General features: G+C 59.0%; 1 protein-coding gene across 5 annotated transcripts in view; it reads left to right on the top strand.

Annotated features, from left to right (window-relative positions):
* GALNT9 (polypeptide N-acetylgalactosaminyltransferase 9) overlaps positions 1-16,057 on the top strand; it is a 121,366-nt gene that overhangs the window by 32,246 nt on the left and 73,063 nt on the right. The window contains exon 1 of one of the 5 annotated variants that reach the window (XM_067015958.1): positions 10,563-10,895. The exons of 2 other annotated variants lie outside the window; for them this stretch is intronic. In XM_067015958.1, coding sequence (XP_066872059.1) covers positions 10,655-10,895 — 241 coding nt within the window. In that variant the 5' untranslated portion in view covers positions 10,563-10,654. Of the gene's footprint in view, positions 1-10,562; positions 10,896-14,218; positions 14,584-16,057 lie in introns of those variants that run through there. 2 more of the 5 variants (XM_059040063.2, XM_067015957.1) reach the window with 2 other exon arrangements.

Genomic DNA, 16,057 nt, shown 5'->3' with positions numbered 1-16,057 from the left:
GCACTCGTTGCTCAGCCCTGAGCACGTGAGCCCCAAGTGACCCTCCAGGGGCTGCTCAGCCCTGTGTTCCACAGGTGAAGTAGGTTGAGGCTGAGACCCGGGCAGGTGAGGGGACTTGCCCAAGGTCACAGAAGCAAGGCCTGAACTCAGGTGTGTCCCTCAGTGGCCCTCGACGTGGGGTCTCCAGGACACAGAAGTCTCTAAATGTCCCCCATCTCAAAGGACACACCAGAGGCCTGCCCAGCACCACCAGGCCACCCAAGAGCCCTCAGATCCCCAGTGCTGGAAGGAAGGCAGAGGCTCAGGAACAGCCCCCAACACAACCACCCCCACGTGGGAACACACACATACACAGAGGGGCACACGTAACACAACACATACCCGTGTGCACGCACATCCACTGGCACACACGCCACACATGATACACAAATACGTACACATCCCAATACACACCAGCACACAACACACATTCATGCACACACCACATGTGTGAACATGAAAACGCATGCACACACACCAGGCACACACGTGTATACAACACACAGCACACATATACACACATGCTTACACACATTCACATACACACACGCGCACACATGCATATACATAACCGCACAGCACACGCATGCACACACATGCACACCACACACACGTGGCACATGACAATACACGTGTACGCACACACCACACAAACGTCCACACATAATGCACATCACACACGCATGACTACACAATGCACATTCTTGAACACCACACGTGCACACACAAACACATGCACACACATAGGTGTATACACACACACATATACAATGCTCGCACACACGTGTATACACACATGCATGCATGTCAGTCCGGGAGCTGACGGCACGGGCTCGGCCGTGACGGGGGTGCCCCAGTGAAGCAGTTCAGCACCTCAAGCCAGAGCCTCCCGCGCCCAGCGATGGCGAGAGCCGCTCCAAGGGCGAAGCTGCATTCTGGGGGCACGGTGAGGGCATTCTTGGGAAAGTTTGCTGGAGGGACAGCTGCGGGGAGTCCCACGGCCGGTGCCGAGGAGCTTCACACGGGGGGCTTCCGTTGTTTCTGCAGCCCACAGCCGCTCCTTCCACTTCGGGAAACTGCGGCCCTCTTCTATTTAGGGTCACCGCTGCCCCACTGTGGGAAGTCTTGGAGGGACCGGCCAGACGCCATTCCCTGCCCTCCAGAGAGAAGGCAGCTGGCCTCTGTCTCCTTAGCATCTGGCTGCTGAGCAGAGAAGGGCTAATGCTGGTCCAACCAGAGGCCCACGGAGCTCCGCCCCCGATCTCGGCCTCCACCCACTCCCGTCGTGGGGGCGCTGGCCTTCCTGCCGGCTCGGCTGTTCCCTTCACCTCCTGTCTTGCTCACATCTTCCCAGTAGATCCTATTCCTGCACTTGTTATTCGGGATCAGTGTCTGTGGCCAGCGACCAAAGAGCTCCGGGTAGATTGACGGCATCTGTGACCCCGGGAGCAGCCCCCGCCCTTCAGCCCTTTGCCTCGCACGGTGCGGGTCCCCCACTGTGACGCACGCCTTCCTTTGGCCACGGGCAGAGCAGCCTAGATGCAGCCGGAGGCTTGAGACAGCGCTTGCGCATCTGCAGGCCCTCTCGCCTCTCCGTGGGCACTTCCAGAAGGTGCCCGGGCCAGCCCGCGCGGGGTGGGGGGGGCGGGTCATCTCGCCAAGGGTCCACGTGCGTGGAGGGGAGAGCTGTCCTCTCGCGACAGCCGAGCCAGCCCAGGAGAAGCGGCTGGCCTCGCCGCGGCCAAACATAGCTGTTCAGCGCGGGCCTCGGCGGTTCTGAGCGCCTGGCTGTTATCCGTCATGCAACGGACGAGACACAGAGAGCCGCGGCGTCTCCGCGAGGCCTGATGAGCAGCGCACCTGAACACGTCGCCCGGACCTGACTCAGCAGGGCCACGGGTCAGGGAGCCGGGAAGCCGCCTCCTCGGCGGGGGCGGGACGCGAGCCCGCCCGGCAGCGAGCTCTGCGCGCGGCGCCGCGTGGGCCCCGAGTCGTGCAGATGACAGCTCCCACACGCACAGCAAGTCCCAGCGAGCAATCTCCTTTGGTAAAGTCGTTAAGAAAATTATATGTAGAACTGAAATTATATAACTGTTATTACAGCCTGTTGAAAAATTATTTGGATTTAATTGATCAATTAGATTAAATTATATAGTAGTGAGAGCTGGCAAAGGCCCAGGCCGGCGCTCACAAAACTGAGAAGCCCACGCTCCTGGCTCCGGCTCCTCCGGAAGCCTTGGTGCAGCACAGATTGTTTTTCTAACGAGGTTGTTACAGGTTATTCTAGACGGTTTGTTTAGAAAAACGGGCAGGTGACGTTCCTGTGCCTGAACGGCCTCAGGACGTCCTGGGGACACCGGACAGGTCTCCCGGCACCATGTGTGCCCGGAAGCCACAGCACTGGCAGCCGCCAGCCCCGGCACAGAGTCTCTGGGCGTCGCTCCCTGTTCCTTGCTGGCTTCCCATTTCCCCACCTTCTCCGGACATGCTGGCGATGGCCGAGCCCCCGGAGGCCCAGAGATGATCTTGGGGGACACTGAGCAGCTTCCGCGCGACGGCGACTCTGTACGCACATGGCCCCAGGGGACCGGCTCCGGCAGAGGCTGTGATCTCCTTCGGCCTCAGACCTGGACCCGTCTTGGCGGGTTCCAGTGGCCGCTGCCTGGAGCGTCATGGGTGCACCTGGTGCGGGGGGGGGACACGTGCGTGTGGGCAGAGAGCAGGTGAGGTCCGGGGGGCCCGCGAGTGCATCTGATACGCTCTCCCACGCGCCACTTTGGCCAAATCCGATCCCGTCGGGTCGGGGACGGGAAGAGCTGCAGAAATGTGTTCTTGGCCAGCACAGGAGAGCATTGATTTCCCCTAAAACTTAACTCACGGAGTTACGACAGGGTGCAAAGCCGGTGTCCTCCAAAGCTTGGAACGATTCAGCCACCCACACGCCCTCCCTGCCGTCTCCTCCGGCGCCCCCTTCTCTGTTGACTTGGTGAGGAATTGAGGTTTTGATCAGAGCTCACTGCCAGCTCGCCTTCACCAGTAGCCCCGGCCAGCGCCTTCCCCTCCTTCCTGGATCTGTGTTTGCAGACACCCCGAACCTCCAGCTGCGAATAGGGCGCGGAGCTGGGCAACTTCCCAGAGGTAAGTCCCCGGCCTCGGGGCGAGGCTCCTACTCTTACACGAGCTGGTTAGGGTCCCCTCGAGAGCCTTGGCTCCCTCGCAAGAGGGCTAGTGTGGGGTCCCCGGCACCCGCACTGCCCACCCCACCCGTCTGTGTGCACTGGCTTCTCCGAGGCAGACCACACAGTTCGCCTCTCCTCCGTCCCGGGAAACGGGAAGCAAGCGTTTATCAGGCTCCCACCGGGTGCCAGGCACTGTCCCTGCGGCCCAGAGTCTGAACTGGAGACGAAGCCCTGGCACACACAGCCAGGAGCCCCGATGCCTGCTCCGTGGTGACGAGGACCGTGAGCGACAGCGAGACAGACGGACTGCGGGGGCTCCGCGGGGGTCGGGGCACGCGGGGCGGTGACGGGCCTGAGAGCTCGGGCTCCTCGAGGAAGAGTGAGTCGGGTGGAAACTGCGTGCGGAGGTCAGCAGGTCGAGGGTGCCCGGAGCCGCGACTCTGAGACAGCGGGAAGAACAGCTTCCAGCTCGTGGACGCCCCCCACGCCTTCTTCCCCCACGACGCATCACAGAGGGCGCACGGACCCCCGCCCTGCACTCTGGAAGGGGCTCCCCGCCCACCGGTTCTCGGGACCGCCCGTCGGCCAGAAGAAAGCCGGGAGCCGGGCAGCGACGCCCCGCCGGAGCCGGCCGGCCTGGAAGGCGCTCAGAGGCGTCTGATTTATGAGGACTGAGTACACGCAGGGTGGGGCCCGCTTGCTCCTCCACACGAAATGAAATGAAAGGCAGCGGCTGGGGCGCTGTGTCCGCGAGCACACACGCGTGTACAAAAGTCTGTTGTAAATCTTCCTGCATGACGGCTCTGCTTTGTTGCCTATCTTGGGGGCGCTCAGCTGGAAAACCAGAGTTGGGGAGACTGCCCGGAGTGGAGAGGGACGTCAGATGGCCCACACGGGGGCCCGTGTCCTACCCTGACTCTCACTGCTTCCAAATGTCACCGAAAGTGCTGAGCTTTCCTGCTGTCAGCTTGGACAAAGTGCTTGGTAAGCGTAGATCTTTTTGTGACTCCCAGGGAGACCCCTTCTTAGAGCTAAGAACTTACATCCTGGGTCATGTGTTAGTAAGAAAGCTTTTGTTGGGAAGATTGCACATGCTGCGGAGCAACTGAGCCTGTGTGCCACAGCTACTGAGCCCGCCAGCCACAACTACTGAGCCCGCCAGCCACAACTACTGAGCCCGTGTGCCACAGCTACTGAGCCCTCCAGCCACAGCTACTGAGCCCGCCAGCCACAACTACTGAGCCCGTGTGCCACAGCTACTGAGCCCGTGAGCCACAACTACTGAGCCCGCCAGCCACAACTACTGAGCCCACCAGCCACAACTACTGAGCCCGCAAGCCACAACTACTGAAGCCCGGGCGCCTAGAGGCGGTGCTCCCCCCAACAAAAGAAGCCACCGCAATGAGAAGCCCGCGCGCCGCAACAAAGAGCAGCCCCCGCTCGCCGCAACTAGAGAAAGCCCGCGCGCAGCCACGAAGACCCAACACGGCCAAAAATAAATAAATAAATAAATAAATAAATAAATAAAAAGAAATTAATTTTTTAAAAAAGAAAGCTTTTGTTAGCAAGCAGTAGGGTGCCAGCCCACGCAAGTTTAACCAAAACAGGAAATGTACTGATTTATATAACCTGAGGCCCCACAGTCTGGATGTCTTGAGATCCAAGTTCGCTTCCAACGAGGCAGAGCCACCTGGCGGGGTGTGGGCCTGGCATACGACCGCCCTCGTGCCAATTCTGGCTGTGCAGCTTCCCCACTGTGTGGCCTGGCGGGTCACTTCACGTCTCTGAGCTTCAGTTTCCTTGTTTGCAAATCGGTAGTGATAACACCATTAGCAGCCAGCAGTGTCTGGGGATTCCTGGGAAGGGACAGCTGAGCTCAAGCACAGGGGCACAGGGCAGGGTGTTGAGGAAACAGCGCAGGTTTCCATTTTATCGACGAGCGGTGAGGGGTGATCGGGGGCAGCAAGAGAGGATGCTGGGAACACAGCGGAGAGCGAGTGTGCAGAGGCCGAGGCTTGCCGGGCGGACTTTATCCCGGGGGCACTAGGGAGCCGTGGAAGCGCGTGAGGAAGTGTGGCAGCCCTGCTGGAGCTGTGCTTTGGAAGGAGCCCTCATGCCACCATCGATGACGGACGGCAAGGGGGATGGGGCTCATGGAGACCAACTTCTTTTGTTTTTAATTAATTAATGTAATTTATTTATTTTTGGCTGCGTTGGGTCTTCGTTGCTGTGCGTGGGCTTTCTCTAGTCGCGGCGAGCGGGGGCTGCTCTTCGATGTGCTGTGCGGGCGTCTCTTGTTGCGGAGCACTGGCTCTAGGCACCCGGGTTTCAGTAGTTGTGGCTTGCGGGCTCAGTAGTTGTGGCGCACGGGCTTAGCTGCTCCGCGGCATGTGCGAGCTTCCCGGCCCAGGGCTCGAACCCGTGTCGCCTGCATTGGCAGGCGGATTCTTAACCACCGCGCACCAGGGAAGCCCACGGGGACCAGCCGCGCGGACTCCAGGACTTCCTGTCCAGCAGGAAGCCACGCCCAGCATCTTCCATTGTGATGAACGCTCCCTTCCACCCCACCTCCCACCCAATTCTTTCTCCTCCCCGCTCCCCGTCCTTCCCCTCTTTCTCTCCCTGACCATCTCTCCCTCTCACGACCCCCTGCTCCCCTCTCCCCACCCCTTACACGCACCTTCCGGTCAGCCTGGCGCTACTTTCCGCTCTGGGCTCAGTGGAGGGTGCCCTCTGTGCCCGGAGAAGGCAGGTGGTGGCCTGGCCTGCAGCTCTCAAGTCTCCCTGCCTCTCCACCCACTGTGGCCTGCACCACCTGCCCGAGGACTGATGTACCCATCCGTGGGGGTAATGGGCTGCGGGCCCACCAGCTGTCATGGGGGGCATCCGAGAGGGGCCCGTGGTTAATGAAGGGACTCCGCCCACATCTCTGTTGCCTCTTTACAGCTGCTTAGAGTCAGATCTGGCGGCCTAAGTCAGAGGCAGGGGAGACAAGACTGGGGCTAGGACCCTGGCGGGTCGTCAGCTCCCCGCTTTGTCTCTGGTCATGAACTGGAGCTGTTGGAGCGTTCCTGCAGCTCCGCGCTTGGGGGTCAATCACTCAGCGAGTGATTGTGGCCCGCACAACCTCTGCCCCCCCCGCCCCCCTCGCCCCCCCCCCCCGTCTTGGGCCCCTGCCGGCCGAGAATACCCATGGGGAGGAGCCCCGTCGTTCAGAAGCTCAGCTTTCAGTTCTCAGAGGATATTGGCTCAGGAGCAGATGCCCGAGATCCAACCTCATCAATGAATCTTTGTCTAAACCAAAATTCACCGCACTTTTTTTTTTTCTTTGCTTTATTCTTCCGTAAAATGGTTGCATTAAATGTTAATTTGACAACAATCGTGTGTTGCTACCCTGGGGAGGCTGGTGTTTGGGAGGGCGTGGGGGGGGGGAGTTTGGAATAAAATCCTCATTTTCTGGAAGGTTGCTGTGCGGGTCCCGAGTGTTATTCACCCAGATATCTCCAGATCGCCCTCTTCCAAGTGCACAGTAGAATTTCACTTCTACCCCAGCCGCTGGTGCAGGGGGGTCCGCATGGCGCTTTCTGGACGATACGTTTTGAGTGGAGATAGCAGGTGTCGCTTCTAGGCTGGGAGCTGAATGACCAGCGTGAGGCCCTCCTAAGCTCTCCTCTCCTCTCCCCTCGGCACAGCTCAGGCAATGCTCGAGGAGGCTGCTCTCCGAAGACCGGGTCCCGAGGTGAGCCGTCAGCAGGACTCCCCTGTTGACCCCCGTGGGTGTGCAGCTTGTGCGAGAAATAGCCCTGCATTGTTTGAGCTGCTGAGATTTGGCCGTTTCTGCGACATCGCCCAGGCTCTCCTGACTGATACAGTAAAACACCGCATGCCATATACTCAGACTGAATTCTGAACAGGAAATGCCCTCCTCTCCATGAGCTAGGAGAGAATCATCTAGTGCATCTTGAGTTTCAGTCTGTGGCCCACAAAAGGGCAAGGCCCAACTCCGAGCGAATTCTGTTCAGACAAGAGTGTTGTCTCAAGGCAAACCTCGGGACGGAGGCCGACTTCAAGGACATCAGAGGACCTAGCACGTCCCTTCCCAGGGCTACTTTGTGTTTCCTTGGTTCCGCCTTCCCGTGGCCTGAGCCAGCACAGACGCCTGCCCTCCTCAAGGTGGTGACCACAAGACTCCCTTAGTCCCGTGGACGCCCTCCCACTTGGTATCCGCAGTTCCAGCGAGGGTTTTCCCAGGCTGGCAAATCAGCACTCTGGACTGACTGCAGGCTCCCTTGCGGCTTCTGAAGGGCTGGCATCTGAGGAAGGCCCTGGGAAGCCAGAGCTCTGTCAGAGGGAAGACGGTCATGGTGGAAGGGGGGTGGTTCTTCTCCTTCCATGGTCCTGCCTTAGATCCACATTACCTCAGCACATCTCACAACTCGCCGCTGAGCGTTCAGTACATTAAAAAAATCAAACGAATACCAGTTTGCTGGACTGATGCATTTCCCTCCCTGCAAAGTGCCCCCCAATTTTCCCAAGTCAATGTGCTTGTATTTCAAATGAAATGTAGCCAAGTATTAATGCATGTTGGGGATGTATCATTTCCTGCTAAACCTTAGAACGCAGCACAATGTATTTACATGGACAAAATAATGCTCCCTTCTGCAAAACCACTTTAACATCATGTTCAATAGACATATAATGAAAAGTGCTTGGTTGTTTTTTTTCTTGAGTGACAGTGGCTAATAAATTTGATTCTGGAGCCAAATTGTCTAGGCTTGAAGCCCAGATCCATGCTTTGCCCTTGACGTGACCTTGAACAAGGCCTTCGCCCTCTCACTGCCTCAGTTTCCTCATAGTTTGATTAGATCACGCCAGTTGCTGTTGGTCTTAATCGGTTAATGGCCATAAAGGACCTATTACAGGGTCTGGCACGATCTTACCAAGTGTGTAAATGTTAGCCGTTTGTATTTTTATTCCAAAAGCCGTCCTTGTAAAATGGGGAAACATCTTACAACTTGGCATTTTATACACAGAAAAACACAGTATTTCTCAAGGAGGGGCAGGGGAATGGCTATTTATCAAGAACAGACCAGCGTTTATCAAACTCACTGCACTGTAACACTCTCCCAGAATGATGATGAAAGGCAGGACCCGGCTTCCTCCCAGAACAAGTGATTTATCTGGCGAACACCCGGTAGACAGCTGGCCTCAAGTCCCAGCGGCTCGGTCCTTCCTGGTGATGGTCTTCTGCCTTTCTTGGACAAACTTCCTGAGAAAGAAAAGAAAGTTTTGATGAGGAGCAAGGGGTCTTTTGGCTCTCAAGACAATCTACCAAGAGGCACAAAACCTCCATGCTGGATAGGCTAGTATGCCTGACGTTTAGAAATGTATGCTTGCAAAAAGAGCACTGGACTAAGAGCCAAAAGATCCCAAAGTTCCCGTATACACTCATTCATGGATACACACACATAGACACATGAACACACACATAGACACATGCCCATGGACACACACATAAATGCACACATGGACAAACACAAACACGTACACATATGTACACACATAAATGCACTTGTGGACACACAAAATGCACATACGTGGACACACATATGAACACACACACTCAAATGCACACACAGAGGAACTTCCTTGGCGGTCCAGTGGTTAAGAATTTGCGCTTCCACTTCAGGGGACACAGGTTCGATCCCTGGTCAGGGAAGTTCCACATGCCACATGATGTGGCCCCAAACCAAAATGCACTCACAGAGACACACATGCATCCAGACATGTGCACACACGCACACGCTCCAAGAGCTCCCTGAAGCCCAAGGGTCAGTATCTTATTCATCTCTGTGTAGTGAGGGACCAGCACAAAGCCAGCTCTTTTTTTAAAAAAAAATTTTATTTATTTTTGGCTGCTTGGGTCTTCGTTGCTGCACGCAAGCTTTCTCTAGTTGCAATGAGCGGTGGCTACTCTTCGTTGCGGTGCGCGGGCTTCTCATTGCGGTGGCTTCTCTTGTGGTGGAGCACGGGCTCTCGGCACGTGGGCTTCAGTAGCTGTGGCTCGCGGGCTAGGTAGTTGTGGCACAGGGGCTTAGTTGCTCCACGGCACGTGGGATCTTCCCGGCCCAGGGCTCGAACCCGTGTCCCCTGCATTGGCAGACGGATTCTTAACCACTGAGCCACCAGGGAAGGGAAGCCCCACAAAGCCAGCTCTTAATGCATGTTTCCACAATTATTCACTCAACAAATATTCACTGAGCACCAAATAAACATCACGCACTGGCGAGACAGCGTGAAGCAGACAGAACCCCCTGCCTTCTGGGCGCTCAGGTTCCAACGGAGCCGGGCTGTCTCATCTATAAAACGCGGGCTGGGGGCTAGATTAGAGGTGGGAGTGGAGACGCGGTGAGGCGGGTTTGCCCTCCCCTGAGGTCTGAGGAGCCCGAGCTGGAGCACCCGGCGCCCAGGGGTCTGCGCCTTTCCCCCCTCCTGGTGGGTTTCGCAGTTCCGCCTGGAGGTGCCCCTAGGTGCCACCGAGTCTCAAGCGCGGTGCACCCGTCCTTGGACCCAGCTCTGCCCCGCCTTCAGCCCCAGAGAGGGGCAAGGCGAGGGCGGCCGGGAGTAGGTTCCGTTTGGCCTGGGGAAGGGGGAGACGACCCCCCGAGGTGGCTCTGACCCTACTGTCCCCGCTCCTACGCCCTCGCCTACCCCTGCTCATCCGCGCGGCCTCCACCGCCCTAACCAGGCGCCCCCCAGGACCCCGCTCCGGCCGGTCAAGTCTGGGGAGGGGGCGTGGAGAGAGACCGCGCGCGCTCCGCCCCCCGCCCCCGCCTGGATGCCCTCGGCCGGGGTCCCCTGAGCGCGAGGCCCCGCCCCGCCCTGCTCGGGCGCCGGGAGCGCGCGCCGGACCTTGCGCCCCGCAGGGGAGGGGAGGGGAGGGGAGGGGAGGGTGGTCCCGGAGGGGTCGTCCTGGGAGGGCGGGCCTGCGGGGGAGGGTGCGGGCCCCGCTTGCACGCTGATGAGCTGGGCGGCCGCGTCACTCCGCACCGGCGCCGTGGCGGCGGGGCGGGCAGGAGCCGCACGCCAGCCGAGCGCTGCCGGCCCGCGCCTCCGTCGTCTCCCCGGGCCCCGAGGCCCGCCCCGCCGCCCCCGAGACTGGGCCGCGCCCCTCTGCGGAGGATGCCGGGTGCCCCCTGCATCCGCGGCCCCGGGCAGCCCCTGCGCGCGGGGAACCCGGGCGGCGGAGGGGCGCGCTGAGCCGGCGGCGCGGGCGGTGCTGAAGGGACAGCTCCGGGGACGCCGCGGCCCCCGGCCCGCCGCCAGCCGCGCCGGCGCACGGTCCCCGAGGCAGCGGGCCGGGCGGAGGCTCCTGAGGCCGCCGGGCCCGCGGGGATGCCGCGCGCGTGAGGCCGCCCCCGCCTGCAGCCGCGCTCATGGCGGTGGCCAGGAGGATCAAAACTTTGCTGACGGTCAACATCCTGGTGTTCGTGGGCGTCGTCCTCTTCTCGGTGTACTGCCGCCTGCAGGCCCGCCCGGAGGGCCCGGCGCAGGTCGCGCGCAGCGCCGGCCGCCGGGGGCGCAGCCGGCCCGCCACGGTGGGCGCGCTGGCGGAGCGCGAGGCCATCCTGCAACGCCTCGACCACCTGGAGGAGGTGGTCTACACCCAGCTGAACGGTGAGCCGAGCCAGCGCCCCGCTCGGGACAGAGGCGCCGGGCAGGGGGGAAGCGTCCCGTGCTTGGGACGCTGCGCTGCGCCCGACCGCGAGAACCTCCGAGGACCCCAGGGGCCCGGTGGCCAGCCAGGGCCGGGATCGAACTCCTGTTTCTTAGGAGGGAATTAGGCAGGGGGCCCATCGCGATGGAGGCTCCGCGTGGCAGAGGGCACCGGCCTGCGTGGCCACTCACGCGTTCACTCGCGCAGTGGACCCTTGGGGACCGCCCGTCCGCCAGCGCGCAGGAGGGGAGTCCGCCTTGGGCCCCGAGGGGATGTGAGAGAACTTCTAGAGGTTGTAGGACCTGCGTGCGTTAAGAGAGGACGTGCAGAGAGGTCGGGCGGTGACGCTGCCCTCAGAGATGTCCTTTACACGTTGGTGGAGAAAGGTGCCCCCGGGCCCTGGGCCCGTTCAGCCCCCTGTCCTGGGGATGCTCGGGGCTCGCTCCACAAGGAGCCGTGGGCCACGCCTGAGACCGGGAGCCTGTGGCTCGTGGGCGAAGAGGCTCCGGGGCCTAGCGGGGGCTCGGCAGGTGTGAATTCCCTGGATGGAGCCTGGAGTCCTTGGAAGCTTCTACGGGACGCCCAGCTCCTGGAGGTGGGCTCCTCGTTTCATCCCAAGCAGGTGTGGGTCACCCTGGGAGCCAAGGAGGGTCGGGGCCAGCGTGCAGCCGGGGGTGAGGGGAGGGGGAGGCGGACTCTTCTTCCACTTGGTGATGCAGCGGAGAAGAACAAAGCGACCGCCGCTCCCGCGCGGTTCACTCGGGGCCGAGGCCCGAGGAGGAAAGTTCGCGCTTACCGCGTTCGTGGGCTCCCCTCTGTCCTGTGCTATTCTGGTTTCTGCATCAGCAGAGCCGGCAACGCCCCTCAGGCAGCGTCAGCGGCAGGCTCCGGCAGGAGCTGTCTGGGAGCCAGCTTGCACAGGCAGGGCCTGTTCTGCATGTCGCCCCCACGACGCGAGCGTCATCTCAGGATTTCCTTCTGGAGGCCCAGCCGGCCTCGGACAGGCGGCTCTGACCCTGAGGCTTGGTGACGCCCGGGACGCAGGCGCTGTCCGCGGCCTCGCCCACCTGCCCGGGGAAGGCAGAGCATCCTCTGACTTCCCTAAGCACCTTCTCACCTCTCACCCCCGAACTCCTCCTGGTTTTTCGCTGGAGGTGCTTTTGGTGGGCTCCGTGGCTTTTGTGATCTCTCGGGCTCAGCCGGAGGCACGAGGGGAGAAAAGTCTGGTTTAACTGCCGCGTGACCGTTCCGGCTTCCGGCAGCGATTCACCTCCGGGAAGGCGGCGCGCCCCAGTGGCGGCACGCGGCTTTATTGACGTGTATTTGCCAGGGCGTTATGGTCTGTTTTCTGGGGAAACCAGAGGGTCATATAAAAACACTGGCACATCCCGACGGGCAGCTCAGCACCGAGAGCCGTTCTCCCCACCCTTCAAGGCGAGAAGGGACCAGGATTCTTGGGGGCAGAAAAAGCCAAGACCTTCGCCCGACTTTCCCGACAGTGATGGGAGACGAAGAAGGGCCTCGGGGAAGCGGGGTGTCATCCTCAGGCTCGCCCCAGCCCCTCCCTCTCCGGTCTCCTGGCTTCTCCCTCCTTCCTCTCTCCCTTCCTCCTCGCTTTCCTCCTCCTGCTTCTCCTCCCACCCCTTTCTCCTTTTTAAAATCTTTTCTCCCGCTTCCCTCGAGCAGATCTCTTCCTCCTCATCGACGTCCCTCTCTCCTTCTCCTCTCCTTACCCACCCCTTCCTCCAACCGCTCTGTCTCTCTGTCCCCTCCCCCCAACCCCACTCTTTGGTGAGTCCGTCTTGCGTCCCTCTCTTAGACCGTGTGCCTAGCGTAGCATCTCACCCGGGGGTCATTCGGCATTTGTTCCTGGAAATGACAAGAGAGCCCCAATCTAACGCTCATGCCAGGTCGGTCCCTAAGGATAGGACAGTGCAGGGCTGGGGTTGACCCGTGTTCACCAGAAGCTGTGCGAAAGCAGCGCCCACCCCTTCAAACTGGCACCGATTCCTGTGTTAAAAGCTGTTGGAGGGCGGCAAAGAGAAATGCTTCCGGGAGAGGCGAGCCGCTGCCCTTTGCGCTAGTGTCTGTCGTGCTTTAGATGCAAGAAATCGGAAATGGATTCCTGGGGTTTCTACTCGATACGAATTCAGCTGAGGTTAGAAAGGAGAGCGAGAGACCCAGACAAAATTGATTTATTGCTTCTATTTCCTCTGCCTTGGCTGCTTTCTAGAAATACCTCTCCTGGCTTGAAGGAGCTGGTGGGAAGGGAAGGCTGTCCCCGGGAGCGGGGCCCAGAGGCAGGGTATCCTCCCCAACTCTCCCCACACCCTTTCTTTAGCTGGTCCAGTGACCCGTACTCGAGATGTCTTGTTGACCTCAGCAAAGACTTGCTAAGTGGTGTGTGTAGATTCAAATGCACAGGACCCAGGGGAAAATATTCTTTAAGGAAATGCAGTGTAGCCACATCCTGTATGTACACGAGACTTTGCTTCTACATTCAGTGCTCAAGGCAAGAGAAAGTGTTTATAGACAAAAATCATCCTTCTGAATATCTTAAATTGCACATAAAATACAGCATCCCTGGCTCCGTTGCCTGCAACTGGCACAGTGAGTCTTTCGAAAGTGGAATTGGAGAACCTCTAAGCTCAGTGAGAAGGGAAAAGAGTCCCATTCAGTTGACCGTATGTTCAAGCGCTTCTGCCTTCTTATGACCCCTTAGGAGCAGAGGCTGAATTCAAGCTGGGGATGGGATGGGAGGGTTTCCATTTGGGTTGGTTGGTTGGTTCTTAAAATTCAGACACATGTGCATTAATTCCCTCTAACCAGACTCCCACCCCAGCCCAAGTGCTTTACAGTCAGAGGTCAAAGCCATTACAGTCAGAAGTCAAAGCCATGGGCCCGTTGTACAGATGGGAAAGCTGAGGGCCAGTGAGACAGCAGGACTTGCCCCAGGTTGTTTAGAAAGTTAGTGATGGCAGCTGCTAAAAGCACACTTGCTTCAGAATGATCTACATTTCTGCACTTATTAAAAGTTCAAGTTAAAATAACGGCAGGTGCAGTTGTGATCTATCAGGCAATGGCCTTGGACGTCTCAGGTGCAGGCCCCCTCCCGCCAGCCCTGCCAACGCCACTTGCCCTCCATTGCGAAGGGGTACTTGTTGCCCCTGCTCCCTCTCAAGCTAAAGACATTCACATAAGACTGGTACTATTTTACCATATTTGTGCACAACACCTGTTCTGCTATTCCTCTCAGCGTGGGAATTCTTGTCTGTTTTATTCACAACTCTAAATGCCAAGGGTCTAGGGAGGTACCTTGCATATAGTTAGTGCTCTATAAATACCTGTTGGATGAGCGAGTGAGCGGATCTTTCTCTAAACAACTGATTGCTTTTGTTTAGAATAAATTTATTTAAAAAGACAATTGCAAGTCACCACTGTACCCATAAGCAGGAGGGGACTCTGTGAATGAATGCAATGGAAACAAAATCGTGCTCTTTCATTCCGGCGTGACGCAGCTGTCACCGGAGGCTCTGAGCCAGAAGCCTTTGTTCAAAGGGAGATTCTCAAGTATGGGGGATATATCGGCATGAAACCAATACTTTCTCCTCGAAGAAATCGGGAGATCGAGACAGACTTTAAAAGGGGGTAAGTCGCATGGCACGAGTCAATGCTGTTTGACACCGTGTTCATTTCCTGCCAGCAGTCCTGTCCCGCGTGCCGGTGCTGCCAGGGTTCCGACCCCACGCTTTGGGAAGCCCGGGTTGCATCAGAGCAGCGGAGGGGCTGGTAGGGGGGTGCGGGCGTGGAGGAAGGGCTGGAAAGAGGGGGGGGCTGGGCTGTCATGTGGCCAAGGGGCGTGTGTCCCCGAGGCTGCCTCCGCTGCAGCGGGGCCCAGGTTTCAGATAGGGAAGCTGAAATCCTCCCAAGAGCCTGGCACCCTGAGTTCTAATCGTCGAAGCCTATAGGAGCTGGGGCCAGGAGGCCCCGGGGAAGGTGAGAAGCAGAGAGGGTGGAGAGGATGCGTTTCCCTTGGACCCTCGGCCACAGGGGGAACACTAGCTCCTCGTGCAGCCGTCTTCCCCGTGCTGTGGTGCTTGCTTTGGCAGTAGGCAGACGTCACAGCTGAGAAGCTGAATTGGGGGAGGCGTCCAAGGTTTCCCCACCTGCGACGGGGATTGAGACGTCACACGAGAGCACAAGCCACGTGAGGACAGCGAGGGCCTCGAGCTCTGGCACCGGGAGGACGCCTCATCGGTACCGCTTAGGCGACAAAAGCATGAATGACGCACTTGGGTGGAGCCCGCGGGAGAGCGTCGTGGAGAAGGGGCCGGGTGCGAGTCTCAGAAGCGCCCGGGAGGTTCCTGAGGCCAGAGAGGGGCCGGCTGCCCCACCGGACCACCCCTTGCCTCCGTGGCACTGCTGTCCCAGCCCGCCCACCCCTGAGAGCCGGCTTCTCCAGGGGGCTTTGCCGATCCCCTTCTGTGCACGAGCAGCTCCGTTTTGAAGACCGTCTCCCACCTGTAGGGCATGTGCATTTCATCAGAAAGCTTTCCCTATTCATTGTGAGTTTTAATTCCAGAAGTAGCTCCCCGCTGGTTCTGGGGCCTTTCCAGCTTGAGTTCATCTATCTCCATCCTCCCTGAATCTGCTTTATGAGCTAAAATGTCCTGCATTGCCAACCCCAACCGTCAAAGCCGCCGGGGCTGAAAGAATAGCTGCAGTTTGCTCGGGATTGAATCCCAGGTCCTGGCAGGTCTTGCGCTTCAAAATGGCAGCATTTAATCGCTTGGCCGGGTCGTTCATCGAGTGGCCTTTATCCCCCCGCATCCGTCTCACAGCTCCTCCACTGCTGTCGATTTACTACAGAAAGTGAGAAAATCGTCGATGCCCCCAACCGAAGCCCAGGCCTCACACAGCCTCGGCCGCGGGCGAGAATCACCTTTTCCCTTCTCCTCCGCTGGAGCTGCCTGCAATTACACTCCACTCACCCTGAGAAGATTAAGAGCGCGCTGGCTTTGCTTGTTTTCCTCTTCTTTGCCTGTGCGCCTCTGCCTGCTGGTCTGGCTCTGACCCCAGCTGACCTGGTGAGTCAGAACAGCCGAGGCCACTTCCGTTCACA

Source organism: Kogia breviceps, chromosome 15, assembly GCF_026419965.1.
Source record: "Kogia breviceps isolate mKogBre1 chromosome 15, mKogBre1 haplotype 1, whole genome shotgun sequence".
Classification (NCBI taxonomy): Eukaryota; Metazoa; Chordata; class Mammalia; order Artiodactyla; family Physeteridae; genus Kogia; species Kogia breviceps.
This window is presented reverse-complemented; position numbering and strand designations above follow the sequence as displayed.